This window comes from Syngnathoides biaculeatus, chromosome 17, assembly GCF_019802595.1.
Source record: "Syngnathoides biaculeatus isolate LvHL_M chromosome 17, ASM1980259v1, whole genome shotgun sequence".
In the NCBI taxonomy this organism is placed as follows: domain Eukaryota; kingdom Metazoa; phylum Chordata; class Actinopteri; order Syngnathiformes; family Syngnathidae; genus Syngnathoides; species Syngnathoides biaculeatus.
Window position 1 is genome coordinate 1,904,236 of NC_084656.1, and position 17,500 is coordinate 1,921,735.

Sequence of the window (17,500 nt, forward strand, 5' to 3'; positions counted from 1 at the left end):
TTTTTTTGGTCGGGACTTGGAAAATTTACTTTCATTTTTTGTCTGAATTTTGTTCACAGAAATCGCCACAATGCACTACAGTCATCCATTTTTCACAAAATTTCCCGGGGGGGGGGGCGTACCCCGGACCCCTTTTGTGGTAGCATTTGTATTTTCAGGGAAGTCCTTTCATCCCTATGTAGTTAACTGTGGTTCCCCAAAGCTTCATTTTTTCATTGTTTTGGACATGGTAATACTGTAATTATTCTTTTAAGATTACGTTGTTGGGAGTGCCCTTCACCACCTCGTTTTTATATGTTCAATTCAGTTGAGATTTTCTTCAGCTCTGACAGAGGAAAATTTTCACCATTGAAAATTACATTTTCATCTGATTTGTACACGATAGAAAAATTATATATCCACACTTCACTATTATTCTTGTTTTCTGGGAAGTTTGATGTAACTGACAATTGAAGAAAAAGATAATGGACACTTTAGCCATTACATTTCAACTATCCATCCATTTTCAACACAACTTATCTTGGTTAGAGTCAGGGAGTGCTGGAGCATATCGCAGTTGACTTTGGGCGAAAGAGGGACTAGAACCTGAACTGGTTGCCAGTCGGTCACAAGGGACACAATAAACATTTCAACTAATCAGACTTTATGTACTGCTGTAAACTGATTTCTGAGCAAGAAAAAATTGTCTGATTTGCAATCTAAAAGGTGGCATAAAATCCATGATATTTATCTTATCCTTTTCTTACAAACTAAGACTCATTAAAGCATCAATTCAGTCACTGTGATTTGACGAGCGCGATGTGTGCCATCACACTCACAAATCTGCACAGTCGAGCACGAAAAATCTTGCGCGTAAAATTTGTTACGAGTCGAAACAATAGCTATTGAAAGACGTCGCTTATTTTGTGTAGTTTTGGCATTAATTTACATGTTTATTACAAAAAAGTTAACTAAACAAGCCCGCTCCTTCTTCTTCTTTTTCTTTCGCCTTGTCCCATTAGGTGTCGCCACAGCCTGTCATCTTTTTCTATTTAAGGCTATCTCTTGCCTCTCTAACACCCACTGTCCTCATGTCCTCCCTCACAACAGCCATCAACCTTTTCTTTGGTCTTCCTCTTGCTCTTTTGCATGGCAGCTCCATCCTCAGCACCCTTCTGCCAAATACTCACTCTCTCCCCTCTGAACATGTCCAAACCGTTGAAGTCTGCTCTCTCTCTCACTTGTCTGAAAAGCATCAAACTTTGGCTGTCCCTCTAATGAGCGCATTTCTAATCCTATCCAACCTGGTCACACCTAGCGAGAACATCAACATCTTCATTTGTGCGACCTCAATGTCTGCTTCCTGTTGTTTCTTCAGGCCCACGGTCTCTAATCCATATATCATGGCCAGCCTCACCACTGTTTTTTTTTTTTTTTTTAAATTTCGCCCTTCATCCTTGCCGATGCTCTTCTGTCACATAGAACACCAGACACCTTCTGCCAACTGTTCCACCCTGCTTGGACCCGTTTCTACACTTTCTTACCACACTCTCCATTGCTCTGTATTGTTGACCCCAAGTATTTGAAGTCATCCACCTTCGCTATCTCTTCTCTCTGGTGCTTCACTCCCCCCCCCCTCTCATTCACACACATATATTCAGTTGTACTCCGGCTAATCTTTATTCCTCTCCTTTCCAGTACATACCTCCACCTGTTCCCTGCTTTCACTGCAGATCACAATATCATCTGCGAACATCATGGTCCAAGGGGAATCAAGTCTAACCTTGTCTGTCAGCCTATCCATGACTACCGCAAACAGGTGGGAGCTCAGTGTGGAACCCTGATGCAGTCCCATCTCTACCTTAAATTCTTCTGACACACAAACCGCACATCTCACTGCTGTTCTGCTGCCCTCATACATTTCCTGTACTATTACATAATATAACATATTTCTCCGCCACACCAGACTTGCGCTTGCCGTACCATAGTTCCTCTCTTGGTACTCTGTCATAGGCTTTCTCTAGGTCTACAAAGATATAATGTAGCTCCTTCTAACCTTCTCTGTACTTTTCCATGAGCATCTTCAAGGCAAATAGTGCCTCTGTGGTACCTCTTGCAAGCATTGTAAAGACGTCCTCAAGGAACTGTCTCAAAACAGAAAGTGTAAATGAACTGTTATCGTTAAAATTGAAGGCCCTAAAGATAAATAAATTTTGATAAAAGTTTCTGAAAATGGGGGAGCAGTAAAAAGAGGAGGATCTATATGTGATTGGCTATGATTATAGAAAAGTGGCTAATGAAAATGTACTTAAAAAAAAAAAAAAAAAAAGTTTGATGAAAAAGGCTAGCCAAGACCCTGAGTTATGCCAAAACCGCATGTTCAGAGCTTCTTCACATATGCTGAGCGTATTTACGTTGAAAGTCATCTACATCATGAGCCGTGTCAAAGGAAATTCAGTTACACTGCAAACAGTCACAGTACGGGTGTGGTCAGTCATGCCCGCAGATAAAGTTGCGGGTGTGATTAGGGATGGAATCTGAAGACCTTAAAATAACTTGAGTTGTTATATCCGAGTATGTAATGTTTTCCTAATATCATAATCATAAATTATTGACATTGCATTGAGACAGACATTTTTAAAGAGGTCAATAGACATTCAATCTCAAAACTAAGTATTCATATAATTTTTTTTTATCATGATGTATTGTTATGATCTAACGTAATTTACAGGGGTATCTTTTTGTCAATCCGTTGATGAAAGCTAGCAGTAGATCTATATCTTCCTAAAGCATGTAGAGGAGAAAAGTTTTGACCTTTACGATAACACGGAACCACGGGAGAAAATGACCATTCGCATTTCGATATATGGACAGACTAATCTAACATTAGAACTGAGATCAAGTCAAAGTAAATCACCAATCTCATATTTATTATAGTTAGATACTGAAACATTACCCGTGTTAAATCCCAGAAATGTTTTCAGTGTAACTGAATTTTTTGACATGGCTCATGATGTTGATGACTTTCGACGTAAATGCGCTCGCATTACGTGAAGAAGCTCGGAACATGTGCTTTTAGGATCACTTCAGAAGGTGCTCAGTACGGTAAACTTGCATTTCCTATTTCCGGGTGAATACTGATTGTTTAGGATCAGATTTCTTTTGTTGCCAACGTTTATGAAAAAAAAACGCATAAATTAATGTCAAGACCAATGTTCCCTCTAATTTTTTACGTGTCTGAGCAAACACAATAAGCCCGTGAGCGCCCCCTTTGACCACTGTGTATGCACTGAGGTCAGATCAGTGTCATCCATTGAAGTTACATGGCTCATTCAAAGATTCTGCAACTGATCAAGTCTCTATTCAATGATATTGTCTATTTTGACATACATGTACTGGTATTTTGAAAAAGTATTTTTGGGATTCAATATATTGGGTTAAGGTTAGTAGGAGGAAGCTCTTTTTATATTTAATTAGGAATTACTACACCGTTCTTTTCCAATTATACAATATACAGTACACTGAAATTAAAAAATTGACATGTCAAAGCCTTGTCCTATTTTCCTCAGGCCCCATCTTATCACCTAGTTCTGGAGGGAATCCTTATTTTATGGATCATCAGGCTTCTCTTCTCTAAAACCTACAGGCTCCATGAGACAAATAAACTGACTGAAAAGGTAGCAAGCTCTTGGGACCAAACGACTCTCCTTTGAACTTTTGAGTTAATTCTTTGTTGCTCTTGCAGGAAAAAGAAGATCTTATTGAGGAGTGGCAGCCTGAACCTCTTACTCCCACTATTTCCAAAGATTCGTCCTTCATTACCTATGATGTTGTCACAGGGTAAACATTCAGCAAGCCCAAAATTGAGCAATTCAAACTTCATAATTTACCTCTTGCCACATGACACAGTGATATCCTATACGTTGCTGATAATAAGTTTGACTCTTTTTACCTTTTGGCAAAATTTTAAAGCTGTGTATTCATAACCTTCAGTTTTTCAAAACTTACACCAACAATACGATGAATAATGTTGTGTTCCACTGTACTCATCGTCATTCATATTCAACTACATTTTAATATACCATGGATTTTACAGCTGTGTTGAACTCCTAAACTGTCGGTTACTGAGTATTTGCCGCAAAAAGTGAACAAAACACTGGGTCAGCAGATCATTCAGCCAAAAACCTGTGCGTGCCCCTGCAACCTGAGCGTCGCTGGTTTGTATCCCCACCTGAGCGCATGTCATTGTTGTGTACCTGGGTAAGACACTTAACTCACGTTGCCTATGACTGCTTGGATGTTAAGTGGTGGTCAGAGGGTCCATCGGTGCTGAATGGCAGGCATGCTTCTTTCAGATTGTCCCAGGGAAGCTTTGGCTGCACAAGTAGCTTGCCAACACTTGTGTATTACTGAGGAATCAGTGAATATTGCACAAGAGAGGCCCCATAGTTCTGTGGTGAGAGCATTGGTTTGGTAAACCAGGGGTTGTGAGTTCGTACAGTGAAGACAACAAGTATTTGAACTCCCTGCTGTATTACAAGTTCTCCCACTTAGAAATAATGGCAGGGTCTGAAATTTTCATCGTAGGTGCATGTCCACTGTGAGAGAGAGAGTCTAAAAAGAAAAATCTAGAAATCACAATGTAGGATTTTTTTTTGACTTATTTGTGTGACACAGCTGCAAATAAGTATTTGAACACCTGAAAAAAGCAATGTTGATATTTGGTACAGTAGCCTTTGTTTGCAATTACAGAGGTCAAACGTTCCCTGTAGTTATTCACCAGGTTTGCACACACTGCAGGAGGGATTTTGGCCTACTCCTCCACTCTGACCTTCTCTAGATCAGACAGGTTTCTGGGCTGTCGCTGAGAAACACGGAGTTTCAGCTCCCTCCAAAGATTTTCTATTGGGTTTTGCTCTGGAGACTGGCTAGGTCAGGAGTGCTCAATGTGTCGATCGTGAGACAGTCTTGCTCGATCGCGGGACGGTGTGCCAAAAAAAAAAAAAACAGTCAGCCAATGGTTCCTCTAAACTGCGCACATGCACACTTGTGCACCGCTGATGCAGTCTCACAGATATTCTGCGTTGCGTGTGCAAAAAAAAAAAAAAAATTCCAATGCAAAATGAAAGTATAACATACAGCTATTCAGTGTGTGAGGGTTGACTTGTTGTCGCATCCAATGGCACAATTACATACTGTAAAAAAAAAAAATGAAAAGAACCCACGAGTTTCTTTTAGGCAGCACACGGAACGTTCACTAACAACGACCGCTGCTCTGCCATACTCTTTTCCTAGTTTACTTTACACCTGCCCGCCCCCGTCTTAAAGACCTACACTCATAATGATTGTTACAGTACTTATGCAGCCCATCAATGTGTTTCATAATGGACGAGATTTTCTCTTTGCCGAGTGGGAAAGGTCTGGTCTGAAGCCGAAACAGAAAATGCAGGCTGAGATAGTGTGTAATTTTAAAATTCCACGTTGGCACAGCCTGAGCCATAATGAAAGCACAGACAAACAGTGCACAAAAAGCTAATTCTGTATTTTAAATATAGGAGGCAACATAACATTAACCTCAAAATGGTTTGGGAGCATCATCACCCCCCCACCGCCGTCGTCGGTAGCTCGCCAGATGCTGGTTGCTTGAAAAGTAGATCTTGGGGTCAAAAAGTCTGGGCACCCCTAGGCTAGGCCATGCCAGAACCTTCATATGCTTCTTACGGAGCCACTCCTTGGTTTTCCTGGCTGTGTGCTTCAGGTCATTGTCATGGTGAAAGACCTAGCCAAGACCCACCTTCAATGCGCTGACTGAGGGAAAGCGGTTGTTCCCCAAAATCTCACAATACATGGCCGCTGTCATCCTCTCCTTAATACAGTGCATTCGTCCTGTCCCATGTGCACAAAAACACCCCCAAAGCATTATGCTACCACCCCCATGCTTCACAGTAAGGATGTTGTTCTTGGGATGGGACTCATCGTTAGTCTTCCTCCAAACACGATCAGTGGAATTATGACCAAAAAGTTCAATTTTGGTCTCATCTGAACACAAAACCTTGTCCCATGACTCCCCTGTCTCATCCAAATGGTCATTGGCAAACTTAAGACAGGCCTTGACATGTGCTGATTTAAGCAGGGGAACCTTCAGTGCCATGCATGATTTCAAATCATGACGTCTGAGTGTATTCCCAACAGTCACCTTGGAAAACGGTGGTGCCAGCTCTTTTCAGGTCGTTGATCAAGTCCTGTCGTGTAGTCCTGGGCTGATTCCTCACCTTTCTATGGATGATTGAGACCCCACGAGGTGATATCTTGCATGGGGCTCCACTCAGATTGAGATTGACTGTCATGTTTAGCTTCTTCCATTTTCTTATGATTACTCCAACAGTGGACCTTTTTTCACCAAGCTGCTTGGCAATTTCTCCGTAGCACTTCCCAACCGTGTGGAGTTGTACAATTTTGTCTGAGGTGTGTTTGGACAGCTCTTTGGTCTTGGCCATGTTACAAGTTTGAGTCTTACTGATTGTATGGGGTGGACAGGTGTCTTTATGCAGCTAACAACCTCACACAGGTGCAGGGTTCAGGGTAATACATGGAGTGGAGGTGGATTTTTTTTTTTAAAGGAGGACTAACAGGTCTTTGAGGGTTATAATTCTTGCTGATAGACAGGTGTTCAAATACCTATTTGCAGCTGGATGACACAAACCGTTAAAAAATCATATATTGTGATTTCTGGATTTTTCTTTTTAGATTATCTCTCACAGTTGACATGCACCTACAATGAAAATCTCAGACCCATCCATGATTTCTAAGTGGGAGAACTTGCAATACAGCAGGGTGTTAAAATACTTATTTTCTTCACTGTATCTCACTGGGGCCTCCACTCCCCTGAGGGGTTGCATCAGGAAGGGCAGCTGGCGTAAAAACTGTCCCAAACACATGAGCGTTTCATCTTATATGACACTCTAACGGGACAAGCCGAAAGAAGCATTAGAATGAATAATGCATAAAATTGTAATGCGTTTAGTGTCTCGAAAAGCACTATATGCACTGATGTGAAAGAGTTTGCATCTTTCCTGATCTTTTCTTTTTGCATGTTTGTCACACTTTAAATAATTTAAATATATGTCAAACAACAGTTTAAAAAAATGCATGGTATTTTTCATCATCAAGGGAGAAAAGAATTCATAAATATATGGCCATGTGTGGAAATAATAATTGCCCCCTAAACCTAATAACTGCTTGGCCCACCCTTTGTAGCAACAACTGCAGAGAAGTGTTTGCAGTAACTTGCAATGAGTCTGTTACAACACTGGAAAAGTTTTGGGCCATTCATCTTTGCAGAATTTTTGTAATTTAACCACATTGGAGGGTTTGTGAGTATTAGCTGCCTTTTGTCCTGCAACCACATCTCAATAAGATTCAGGTCAGGACTTTGACAAGACTACACCAAAATCTTATATATATTTTTTTAGTTCTTCAGCCATTCACAGGTAGAATTTGGATTGTTTTGGATCATTGTCCTGCTGCAGAACTCGAGTTTGTTTCAGCTTGAAGTCACAAATAGATGGACCATTCTCATTCAGAATTTTGAACACAGAATACACGTCATATTTTGCCAAACCGGGAAAGGGTAAACATTAGTATCAGCAACAAATATGACGGCGAGCCCATTTCGTCCATATCAGACCAAATTTGTACAAAAGGCGATCACATCCATCTCAGACAGCCTTAGTCTCTGCAGCAATGTAGGGCTACAACAATTAATCAGTAGAATCAATTAAAAAGCAACTTTTACACACCATTCTGATACCAGTGGCTCGCTCTTGCACACAGGAATGGACCCAGAGGCTGCTGAGTCACGACTAGTAACATTTGCATCTCTAAACCAATCAATGCACTGAATTTGGATGATGTCAGCACAGCTGATCAGTGATAGCATCCTGATTAACCAGTCACAATCAAGTTATGTTTCAGTGTATACAGGCAGAATGTAATGGCACCCTGTATTGCAAGTGAATGTGAGTCCTTAATTTTTAATAGAAAATATAGTCTTTACACAATCAGGATATTTGGAGCCGATCACTGATCAGTAAGTTTAAAAAAAGACAATCACCGATACGATCAGAAGATGGCCCAATGTGTTTATTTTAACAACTTGTTCATTTACTGCATATACGTCTGTATGCGATACTGAGTATTTCCAATAGTAATCTCTAGTCAGGTCATATATTCTAATCAGTCAGGTAAAACCAACTTTACAACATGGCAGAAGTAATTGGTGCTAACTTACTATCATTTAATGACTTTAATGTTCTAAATTGTTTCGCAACGGCGACACGGACTACATATCTTTTGCTGAGCCAATCAATGACGTCCTAAATTGGCAAATGATGACCTGAAAGTTGATCAGCCAATTAGGTTAAAGTGCTAATTATTGGCCGATACTGATCAAGCCAATCCAATTGGTATAAATTCTATGAAAATACGCATTTATGCTCATGCCAACCAAACAAATTTGCTCTCTATAAATGTAAGTATGACGAGTGACAATATTCAGGTCAGTATTCACATCCCAACCAGTGGACATCCCCAAAAAAAGGCAGTGTTGCAGCATTTAAGTTTATTCACTTTATTGTGAGTATATTAACTAAGTATGCGAATGTTGTGTAAGTTGTTAATAGATATGTTTTTGATAATTCATGATTTTTATTGATATATTTTATAGCTAATGTTCTTGTCGAGTATAAAATTCATGCTTCATTAAAAACTTGGTAAATGGAGATTTTTTTTTTTTTTTTTTTTTTTAACTTTTTATTTTTTTACTGACTAGATCTGAATAGAATCCATACGAGGTCAAGAGTAAGAATGGTTGATTTTGTTTTACTGTACTTTACCGTGATCACCGGATAATAAGCCGTGCCCACTCTGTAGTTTCTTTTGTTTTTCATTCTCCGTACATGAGCTGCACCTGACCATATACCATGGATATATACCGTACAAACCTGTATGTTGCGAAATAAGATATACACAAAAAGATTTTGTAATTGTTTATTTAGATACCTTGTTTCCAAACATTGAATGTAACATAACAGTGAAATCAGAATCAGGTTTATTAGCCAAGTATGTAACGACAAACAAGGAATTTGTCTCCTGCAGTTGGTGCCGCCCTGGTATGACTTTCAGAACAAAGAACAAGCTAACAAGATCAAAGAACAAGAGACATTCAGTTTATAGGAACTATTCCTTAAAGAGTCACAGATGTGCAATTGTGCGTCAACGCCCCTCATTATGTTAAGCTTATATCACAGTGCCCTTGCCTGTTCACGGTTCCCGTTATAGACCATTGCAAAGACAATTGTGCAAACTGACGAATTGTGCGGTTAGTCTACAGAATATATTACTCATACTAATACTGATTGTTTGGTTGCGTCAGGAAGGGCATCCGGCGTAAAAATTGTGCCAAACACATATATGCGTTCATCTGAGATGATACGCTGTGGCGACCCCGAGAGGGACAAGCCGAAAGGAAGACAAAAACAATACTGATTCTACCAGCAGTATTGTCGCTCGTAATTTTCATCTCAAGTTACTGCTGAATTTGTACTGTTCTCACGTAGCAGGCCAACCTTTCTAAATTGGTTGATGATGGTTGATTCTTTAACAGTGCTCCATGCTATTAAGATCACTGGCAGACCTCATAAAAGGAAGAATTTTGTATGCGCCCAATTTTTGTGAACTGGTTTAAATAAGTTAAATAAAAAATTTTTATTTGGTAGGGGCGGCATGGTGGCACAGCTGTAGAGCTTTGGCCTCACAGTTCTGAGGACCGGGTCAAAGCCCAGCCTTTCCCATGTAGAATTTGGATGTTCTCCCCGTGCCTGTGTGGGTTTTCCCCAGGCATTCCAGTTTCCTCCTACATCCCAGAAACATGCATTCATTGGAGACTAAATTGCCCCCGGGTGTGATTGTGAGTGCGACTGTTGGCTGTCTCCATGTGTCCTCCGATTGGCTGGCAACCAATTCAGGGTGCACCCTGCCTCCTGCCCGATGACAGCTTGGATTCCAGCACTCCCTTGACCCTCATGAAGATAAGCAGCTCAGATAATGGATGACTGGATATATATTTTGCATTTGTGTGTGTCGTGCTGTGTCCTGTTTTGAGGGCATCAAAAACTAGTGCAGTCTCCTACACATGCTAATGGTAGCGTCGTCTGCTTCTACACACACTTGAGATAGATTCTTCTGTGAACAATTGATTATTCTATTATTGTTCTATGTGCGCTAAAAGTAAAGTGTTCATCTTTGACACATTGGAGGCATCTGCGCATGCCAAAACCCAAGTGCAATATAGGGAAAGGGCATGTTTTAGTGATTTTTTTCAAACAAGCACTATTGTCCTATACGGTACTGCTGTACTTTTAAACTCATAGCCGCTATAACAAAAAAAAACCAAAAACGATATTCTAGCCGCATCATTCAATATGCCGGATGTTTCACAGCCCTGAAAAAAGTAGTGGCTTGTCGTCTGGGGGGGGTGTGGTGTATATATGTATATGTATATATATATATGTATATGGATAATAAAATGTTTTTTTAATGTATTACTTTGAAAGATATGGGATGTTGATGTAGCCACCATTTTGTGCATTTTTTTTTCCACTGCCAGGTTGAAATATTTTGTTGAACAAAGAGATGGATTAATTGAAAAATTCAAAATATTAATTGACTAATAAAATAATCATATTAATTGAACACTCTAAATTGCCCTGACAAAGACAAAGAAGAGGAGGAAACCTGATTCGTCTTAAGAAGAAAAAGAGGAATGCACAGAGCCTACAACTGAGTGTAGGGACTTTGAATGTTGGGACTATGACAGGAAAAGCACAGGAGTTGGTTGACATGATGATTAGGAGAAAGGTTGATATTCTGTGCATCCAAGAGAGCAGGTGGATAGGTAGTAAGGCTAGAAGTTTGGGAGCAGGGTTTAAATTATTCTACCACGGAGTAGATGGGAAGAGAAATGGAGTAGGGGTTATTTTAAAGGAAGAGCTGGCTAAGAATGTCTTGGAGGTGAAAAGAGTATCAGATCGAGTGATGAGACTAAAATTTGAAATTGAGGGTGTTATGTATAATGTGGTTAGCGGCTATGCACCACAGGTAGAATGTGACCTAGAGTTGAAAGAGAAATTCTGGAAGGAACTAGATGAAGTAGTTCTGAGCATCCCAGACAGCGAGAGAGTTGTGATTGGTGCAGATTGTAATGGACATATTGGTAAAGGAAACAGGGGCGATGAAGAAGTGATGGGTAAGTACGGCATCCAGGAAAGGAACTTTGAAGGGCAGATGGTGGTGGACTTTGCAAAAAGGATGGAGATGGATGTAGTGAACACTTATTTCCAGAAGAGGGAGGAACATATAGTGACCTACAAGAGCGGAGGTAGAACCATGCAGGTAGATTATATTTTGTGCAGACGATGTAATCTGAAGGAGGTTACTGACTGTAAAGTAGTGGTAGGGGAGAGTGTAGCTCGACAGCATAGGATGGTAGTATGTAGGATGATTCTGGTGGTGGGTAGGAAGATTAAGAAGACAAAGGTAGAGCAGAGAACCATGTGGTGGAAGCTGAGAAAGGAAGAATGTTGTGCGGCCTTCCGGAAAGAGGTGAGACAGGCTCTCGATGGACAACCGAAGCTCCCGGAAGACTGGATGACGACAGCCAAGGTGATCAGAGAGACAGGCAGGGGAGTACTTGGTGTGTCATCTGGTAGGAAAGGGGAGAAGGAGACTTGGTGGTGGAACCCCAAAATACAGGGAGTCATACAAGGAAAGAGATTAGCGAAGAAGAAGTGGGATACTGAGAGGACTGAGGAGAGGCGAAAGGAGTACATCGAGATGCGACGTAGGGCAAAGGTAGAGGTGGCAAAGGCTAAACAAGAGGCATATGAAGACATGTACACCAGGTTGGACACGAAAGAAGGAGAAAAGGATCTCTACAGGTTGGCCAGACAGAGGGATAGAGATGCGAAGGATGTGCAGCAGGTCAGGGTGATTAAGGATAGAGATGGAAATGTGTTGACTGGTGCCGGTAGTGTACTAAATAGATGGAAAGAATACTTTGAGAAGTTGATGAATGAAGAAAATGAGAGAGAAGGAAGAGTTGAAGAGGCAAGAGTGAAGGACCAGGAAGTGGAAATGATTACTAAGGGGGAAGTCAGAAAGGCACTACAAAGGATGAAAAATGGAAAGGCAGTTGGTCCTGATGACATACCATGAAAGCAATTTGGAGAGATGGCTGTGGAGTTTTTGACCAACTTATTCAACAGAATACTAGCGGGTGAAAAGATGCCTGAAGAATGGAGGAAAAGTGTTCTAGTTCCCATTTTTAAGAACAAAGGGGATGTTCAGAGCTGTGGGAACTATAGAGGAATAAAGTTGATGAGCCACACAATGAAGTTATGGGAAAGAGTAGTGGAGGCTAGACTCAGGACAGAAGTAAGTATCTGCGAGCAACAGTATGGTTTCATGCCTAGAAAGAGTACCACAGATGCATTATTTGCCTTGAGGATGCTCGTGGAAAAGTGCAGAGAAGGTCAGAAGGAGCTACATTGTGTCTTTGTGGATCTAGAGAAAGCCTATGACAGAGTACCAAGAGAGGAACTGTGGTACTGCATGCGTAAGTCTGGTGTGGCAGAGAAGTATGTTAAAATAGTACAGGACATGTATGATGGCAGCAGAACAATGGTGAGGTGTGCCTTAGGTGTGACAGAGGAATTTAAGGTGGAGGTGGGACTGCATCAGGGATCAGCTCTGAGCCCCTTCCTGTTTGCAGTGGTAATGGATAGGCTGACAGATGAGGTAAGACTGGAATCCCCTTGGTCCATGATGTTCGCTGATGATATTGTGATATGCAGTGAAAGCAGGGAGCATGCAGAGGAACAATTGGAAAGATGGAGACATGCACTGGAAAGGAGAGGAATGAAGATTAGCCGAAGTAAAACAGAATATATGTGCGTGAATGAGAAAAGTAGAGGGGGAAGAGTGAGGCTACAGGGAGAAGAGATAGCGAGGGTGGACGACTTCAAATACTTGGGGTCAACAATACAGAGCAATGGAGAGTGTGGTCAGGAAGTGAAGAAACGGATCCAAGCAGGTTGGAACAGCTGGCGAAAGGTGTCTGGTGTGTTATGTGACAGAAGAGTGTCTGCTAGGATGAAGGGCAAAGTTTACAAAACAGTGGTGAGGCCGGCCATGATGTACGGATTAGAGACTGTAGCACTGAAGAAACAACAGGAAGCTGAACTGGAGGTGGCAGAAATGAAGATGTTGAGGTTCTCGCTCGGAGTGACCAGGATGGATAGGATTAGAAATGAGCTCATTAGAGGGACAGCCAAAGCTGGATGTTTTGGAGACAAGATTCGAGAGAGCAGACTTCGATGGTTTGGACATGTTCAGAGGCGAGAGAGTGAGTATATTGGTAGAAGGATGCTGAGGATGGAGCTCCCAGGCAAAAGAGCGAGAGGAAGACCAAAGACAAGGTTTATGGATGTGGTGAGGGAAGACATGAGGGCAGTTGGGGTTAGAGAGGAAGATGCAGGAGATAGGCTAAGATGGCAAAAGATGACACGCTGTGGCGACCCCTAACGGGACAAGCCGAAAGGAAAAGAAGAAGACTCTAAATTGCCCTGAGGTATGATTGTGAGTGCCACTGTTGTCTGTCTCCATGTACCCTGTGATTGGCTGACAACTAGTTCAGGGTGTACCCTGCCTCCTGACAGCTGGGATAGGCTCCCACCAACCCTGGTGAGGATAAGCGGATATGAAAATGGATGGGTTTTATAATCCAACAGTTATGTATGATATGGAAGACTTCCTAAAAATTGACTTCTTCACACGTATATGACTTGAATAGCTGCTAGGTAAATGATTCCCTGTGTTGATTTTTGTCCAATATATACATTGTATCTGTAAGTGCAACGACCATTAGTTGCATGGTGTTGGTCACATAGCAATGTTTTGAAGTTTAACTACCCCAAAAGTTGTGGAATTTGCAGTTGAATAAAAATTATGGGTGAAAATATACTGCAAAATACAAATGTATAATATTCATATAACAAGCCATTGATGTACTTAAAGGAATTCAGTAGAACCTCTCTAGTTCTCACTCTCTGAAATCACCTGACCAGGGGCGTCCACGTCTGGATCATGGACTCCCTGTGGTGATTTCATTGTCGGCATACTGTTATACCTGCTGCAGTCCTGCAGTTAACCTATAACAATTTGTCTCATGAAAGGATGCCACCAGGTGTGGAGTCGTCTGTTTCATCCACACCTACATGGCATGTTCCATGGGCTTCAAAGATTAGATTTTTCAATTGTGTCTGAGATGGAATGCACTTACCCTCTTTTCGCCATATGCCATCCTCATCTTTGACACCCCCTTTTGACTTCCACACACTCTTTTAATGGAACATGAACCTTCAGCCATGTTTACCCTTTCATGAGTAAAGCGAATATATGGTTGTGTTAAAATTGCTTAAATTTTCCTCTGTCTTCCGCCGGTCATGGTGAAAGCTTGACTCGTGACATACTGGATTGGACTGTGTGATGTTCGCACAGTCACAGCGAGTGTTGAAGAACAGTGTGTCTGAATCTCTCTGGCTAGAGCAGATGCGAAAGAAGCGCAAATTGAGTGTCTTTGCTCATATTTTTCCAATGGAGTTGATGCATACAGACAAACATGTCGATTTCCTCTTTCCCCTTTCTGATAAAGAGCAGCAGAAATACTGCAGATCTTTTCAGACACGTCAAGATAGAACATGCGACTGTAATCAGGAATTGCAAGAGCTGCGGCAGTGGAAAAATGTTGTTTCAAGAAGATGAAGGAAGAGTCTGCTTCTGTGGTCCAACAAAGAGTTTGCGCATACCTTGTTCATTGACCATTGAGTGGGTGAGTGAGTTCAGCAATGTTTGGAACATGATTCCTCGAGTAGTTGCAATCTGGAGTTTGGACTCGGAACACTTTTGTCCAACAGAGGTCAAATGAGAAAGCAAAGAACGAGTGGCTTCGAGACAAGAAGTTTCAGATGGAGACGCCAGCAAGAGGTCATCCACATACTGCACCAGGAGAACACCAAGAGGCAATTCAAGTGGAGACGGCAACTGACGAAGACAGTCATTGAAGAGTCCAGGTGAAAGGACAAAGCTTTGAGGCAGGCGATTGTGGGAATAGCAAACACCATTCCAAGTGAGAGCAAAAAATTGCTTCATGGAAGGATGAAGCTAAAGAAAGCATTAGCCAAGTCAATGCAAGTGAAATGAGTGTGGGCTGATGTAATTTGGGACAGTGCCGAGTGCGGGTTTGGAATGGGCAAAGTGAGGGTTAACACGGCCGCATTAATTGCTCGCAGGTCATGGACAATGCGAAACTTTCCAGTGTTTTTCTTTTGAACAGGCAAGATGGAGGTGTTAAAATCAGAGCCAGGAATTTCACACAGCACCCCTGCTTTGAGCAAGCTGTCAATTATTTCCGAAATGCCAATCATCCCAGCCTCTTTTACAGAGTACTGGGGAACATATATTTGTCCTGGTTTTATCTGAAACACAACAGGTGATAGGTTGAAGAGACCAACATCAGTGGGATCCATGGACCACAGGAATGTGGAAAGGGAATCAAGAAGTTGACCAGCAAAATCGCTGTCGATTGTTTCACGCCCATGCTGCCTATTCAGAAGCTGGTGCTCCAAAACAGAAGTGGGTAAAAATGTGTTAGACTGAATCCAATAAGCATCAAGTGATGGGGAATAGAGCAAGAGAGAGTGAAATGAACTTTGCCAATCAGTGGCCTGTGTGCATGCCAGGACAAACGGACAGAGAGCCATTGCTGTGTGCTGAGGCGAGACCATCAAAGAGACATGTGGGCATGTGGGTGTCAAGGAAGCATAGAAGGATTTGGGGAATCCACCATCATGTACCATTTAAGTTGTTCAAGAGTCAGGAACACCGAAAAGGTGACACCTGGTTTGCCTGCAAACAAATCACCCATGTTCAATTTCCATATGCTGTTTTAAATTTCCTGAAATGCCTCACTATACATCTCATCCCCTGATCTGTCATAGTACAGAGTGCAATGCATACAATCAGTTACCATATCATAAGATCTGGGTTTATGAACCCAAGGTGACCAGAGAGTCCAAAAGTGTTCAGCTTCGAGCCAACCACTGGAGTCAATATCCACTCTTGCCCAGTAGATGTCCAAATGTGGCGCATGCCACAGGGCGTTGTTCAACAAGCGGGAACTGGGAGGTGGCACCGGACGCAGAGAAGGAGTAGGTGTTCCCATCTGGAAATTCCAGGATGAGTCCATCAAGGGTGCATTTGATGAGAGGGCATGTGGCGATGAGATCTCTGCCCAAAACATTGACTGGACAGTGAGGTGCAAACACAAAAGAATGCAAAAGAGTCTGTGACTGTTGGTTTGACTCTCTTGGGGTTGATTGTAACCTCCTCGATTGTAGCCACGTGCTCCATCCAGACGCTTGAGGTCGCTGTCTGCACTCGCAGGCCCAATGGCCAGGCTGGCCACAATTGAAGCACATGTTAAGGCCACCAGGGGCACACCTCGACCCATGAATGAACCTGCTTGATACATCATGCACTCGGAACCCACAGAGGGAGATGAGATCAGAGCAAGAGTGGCTTCTTCCTGCTTTTTAGATTTTGCAACTGCGACATGGCAAGTTGTATTTCCGTAGTTTTTGTTTGTCTACCTTAGACTCTTTTTCTTTAGCATGTCTCCTCAAATGTTTACCACCAGTCAACCTCAGTACCAGGAAGGTCCGGATTGGGCTCCATGGCTTGCGCCACAGACTTGGGAACACCCTTCAAAATGGCTGCACGGAACACTTGCAAATGCAAAGCGGAGGCTGTAGGGGTGTGTCCTGTTTTCAGAGTGTAATCAGTGAGGGCTCGGTCAAGAAAAGCTATGGCCTCCTCATCTGCTTTGGGAGCAATCAAATCTCTAATGACACACTCAGGGAGCGGGAATAAAGTATCTAACGCTGTAGACTGGGTCAAATAATTTTCTCGTGTAAGATCCTGATGATCAGGGAGAGAAGAAAAACCAGAATGTTGCATCAGAGTATTCAACTGTAATAGCGGACATGATTGCGTAAGGAGAACACAGATGTCACCTGCTGTTAACATTTGTCCCGTAACTACTCTCTCCACTGCTTGAAGCCAAATGACACCACCACATTGCATGGGTGGAAGTTTCTGCAGCAACACACTCAGTGTAGTGGGAGAGAAAGATTTGTAAAACATAGCAGAGTTACCAGTAGCCGGATCAACTTTGGCTAACATGGGTGCCTGCAAGATTTGGGAACGAGTCACAGACCGATGAGAAGGAAAAGCTGGACCTTCGAAAGATTCCTCTGGTTTTTCAGGACTTTGGTTCGATCCAAAACGGATTCAGGGTGGGCACCTGAAAGATTGTGGACATGAGACTTTAATTCTGCTAATTGAT

General features: G+C 42.1%; 1 protein-coding gene across 3 annotated transcripts in view; it reads left to right on the forward strand.

The window, feature by feature from the left end:
* The window catches only part of sptlc1 (serine palmitoyltransferase, long chain base subunit 1), a 94,082-nt gene that overhangs the window by 5,180 nt on the left and 71,402 nt on the right, over positions 1 to 17,500 (forward strand). For 2 of the 3 annotated variants that reach the window (XM_061800834.1, XM_061800831.1), the window contains exons 2-4: positions 1,678 to 1,798; positions 3,549 to 3,656; positions 3,725 to 3,819. Coding sequence is in view for 1 of the 3 variants with exons in the window: in XM_061800832.1 (XP_061656816.1) it covers positions 3,549 to 3,656; positions 3,725 to 3,819 (203 nt within the window). In the remaining 2 variants the exon portion in view is untranslated. The remainder of the gene's footprint in view (positions 1 to 1,677; positions 1,799 to 3,548; positions 3,657 to 3,724; positions 3,820 to 17,500) is intronic. The other variant, XM_061800832.1, reaches the window with a different exon arrangement.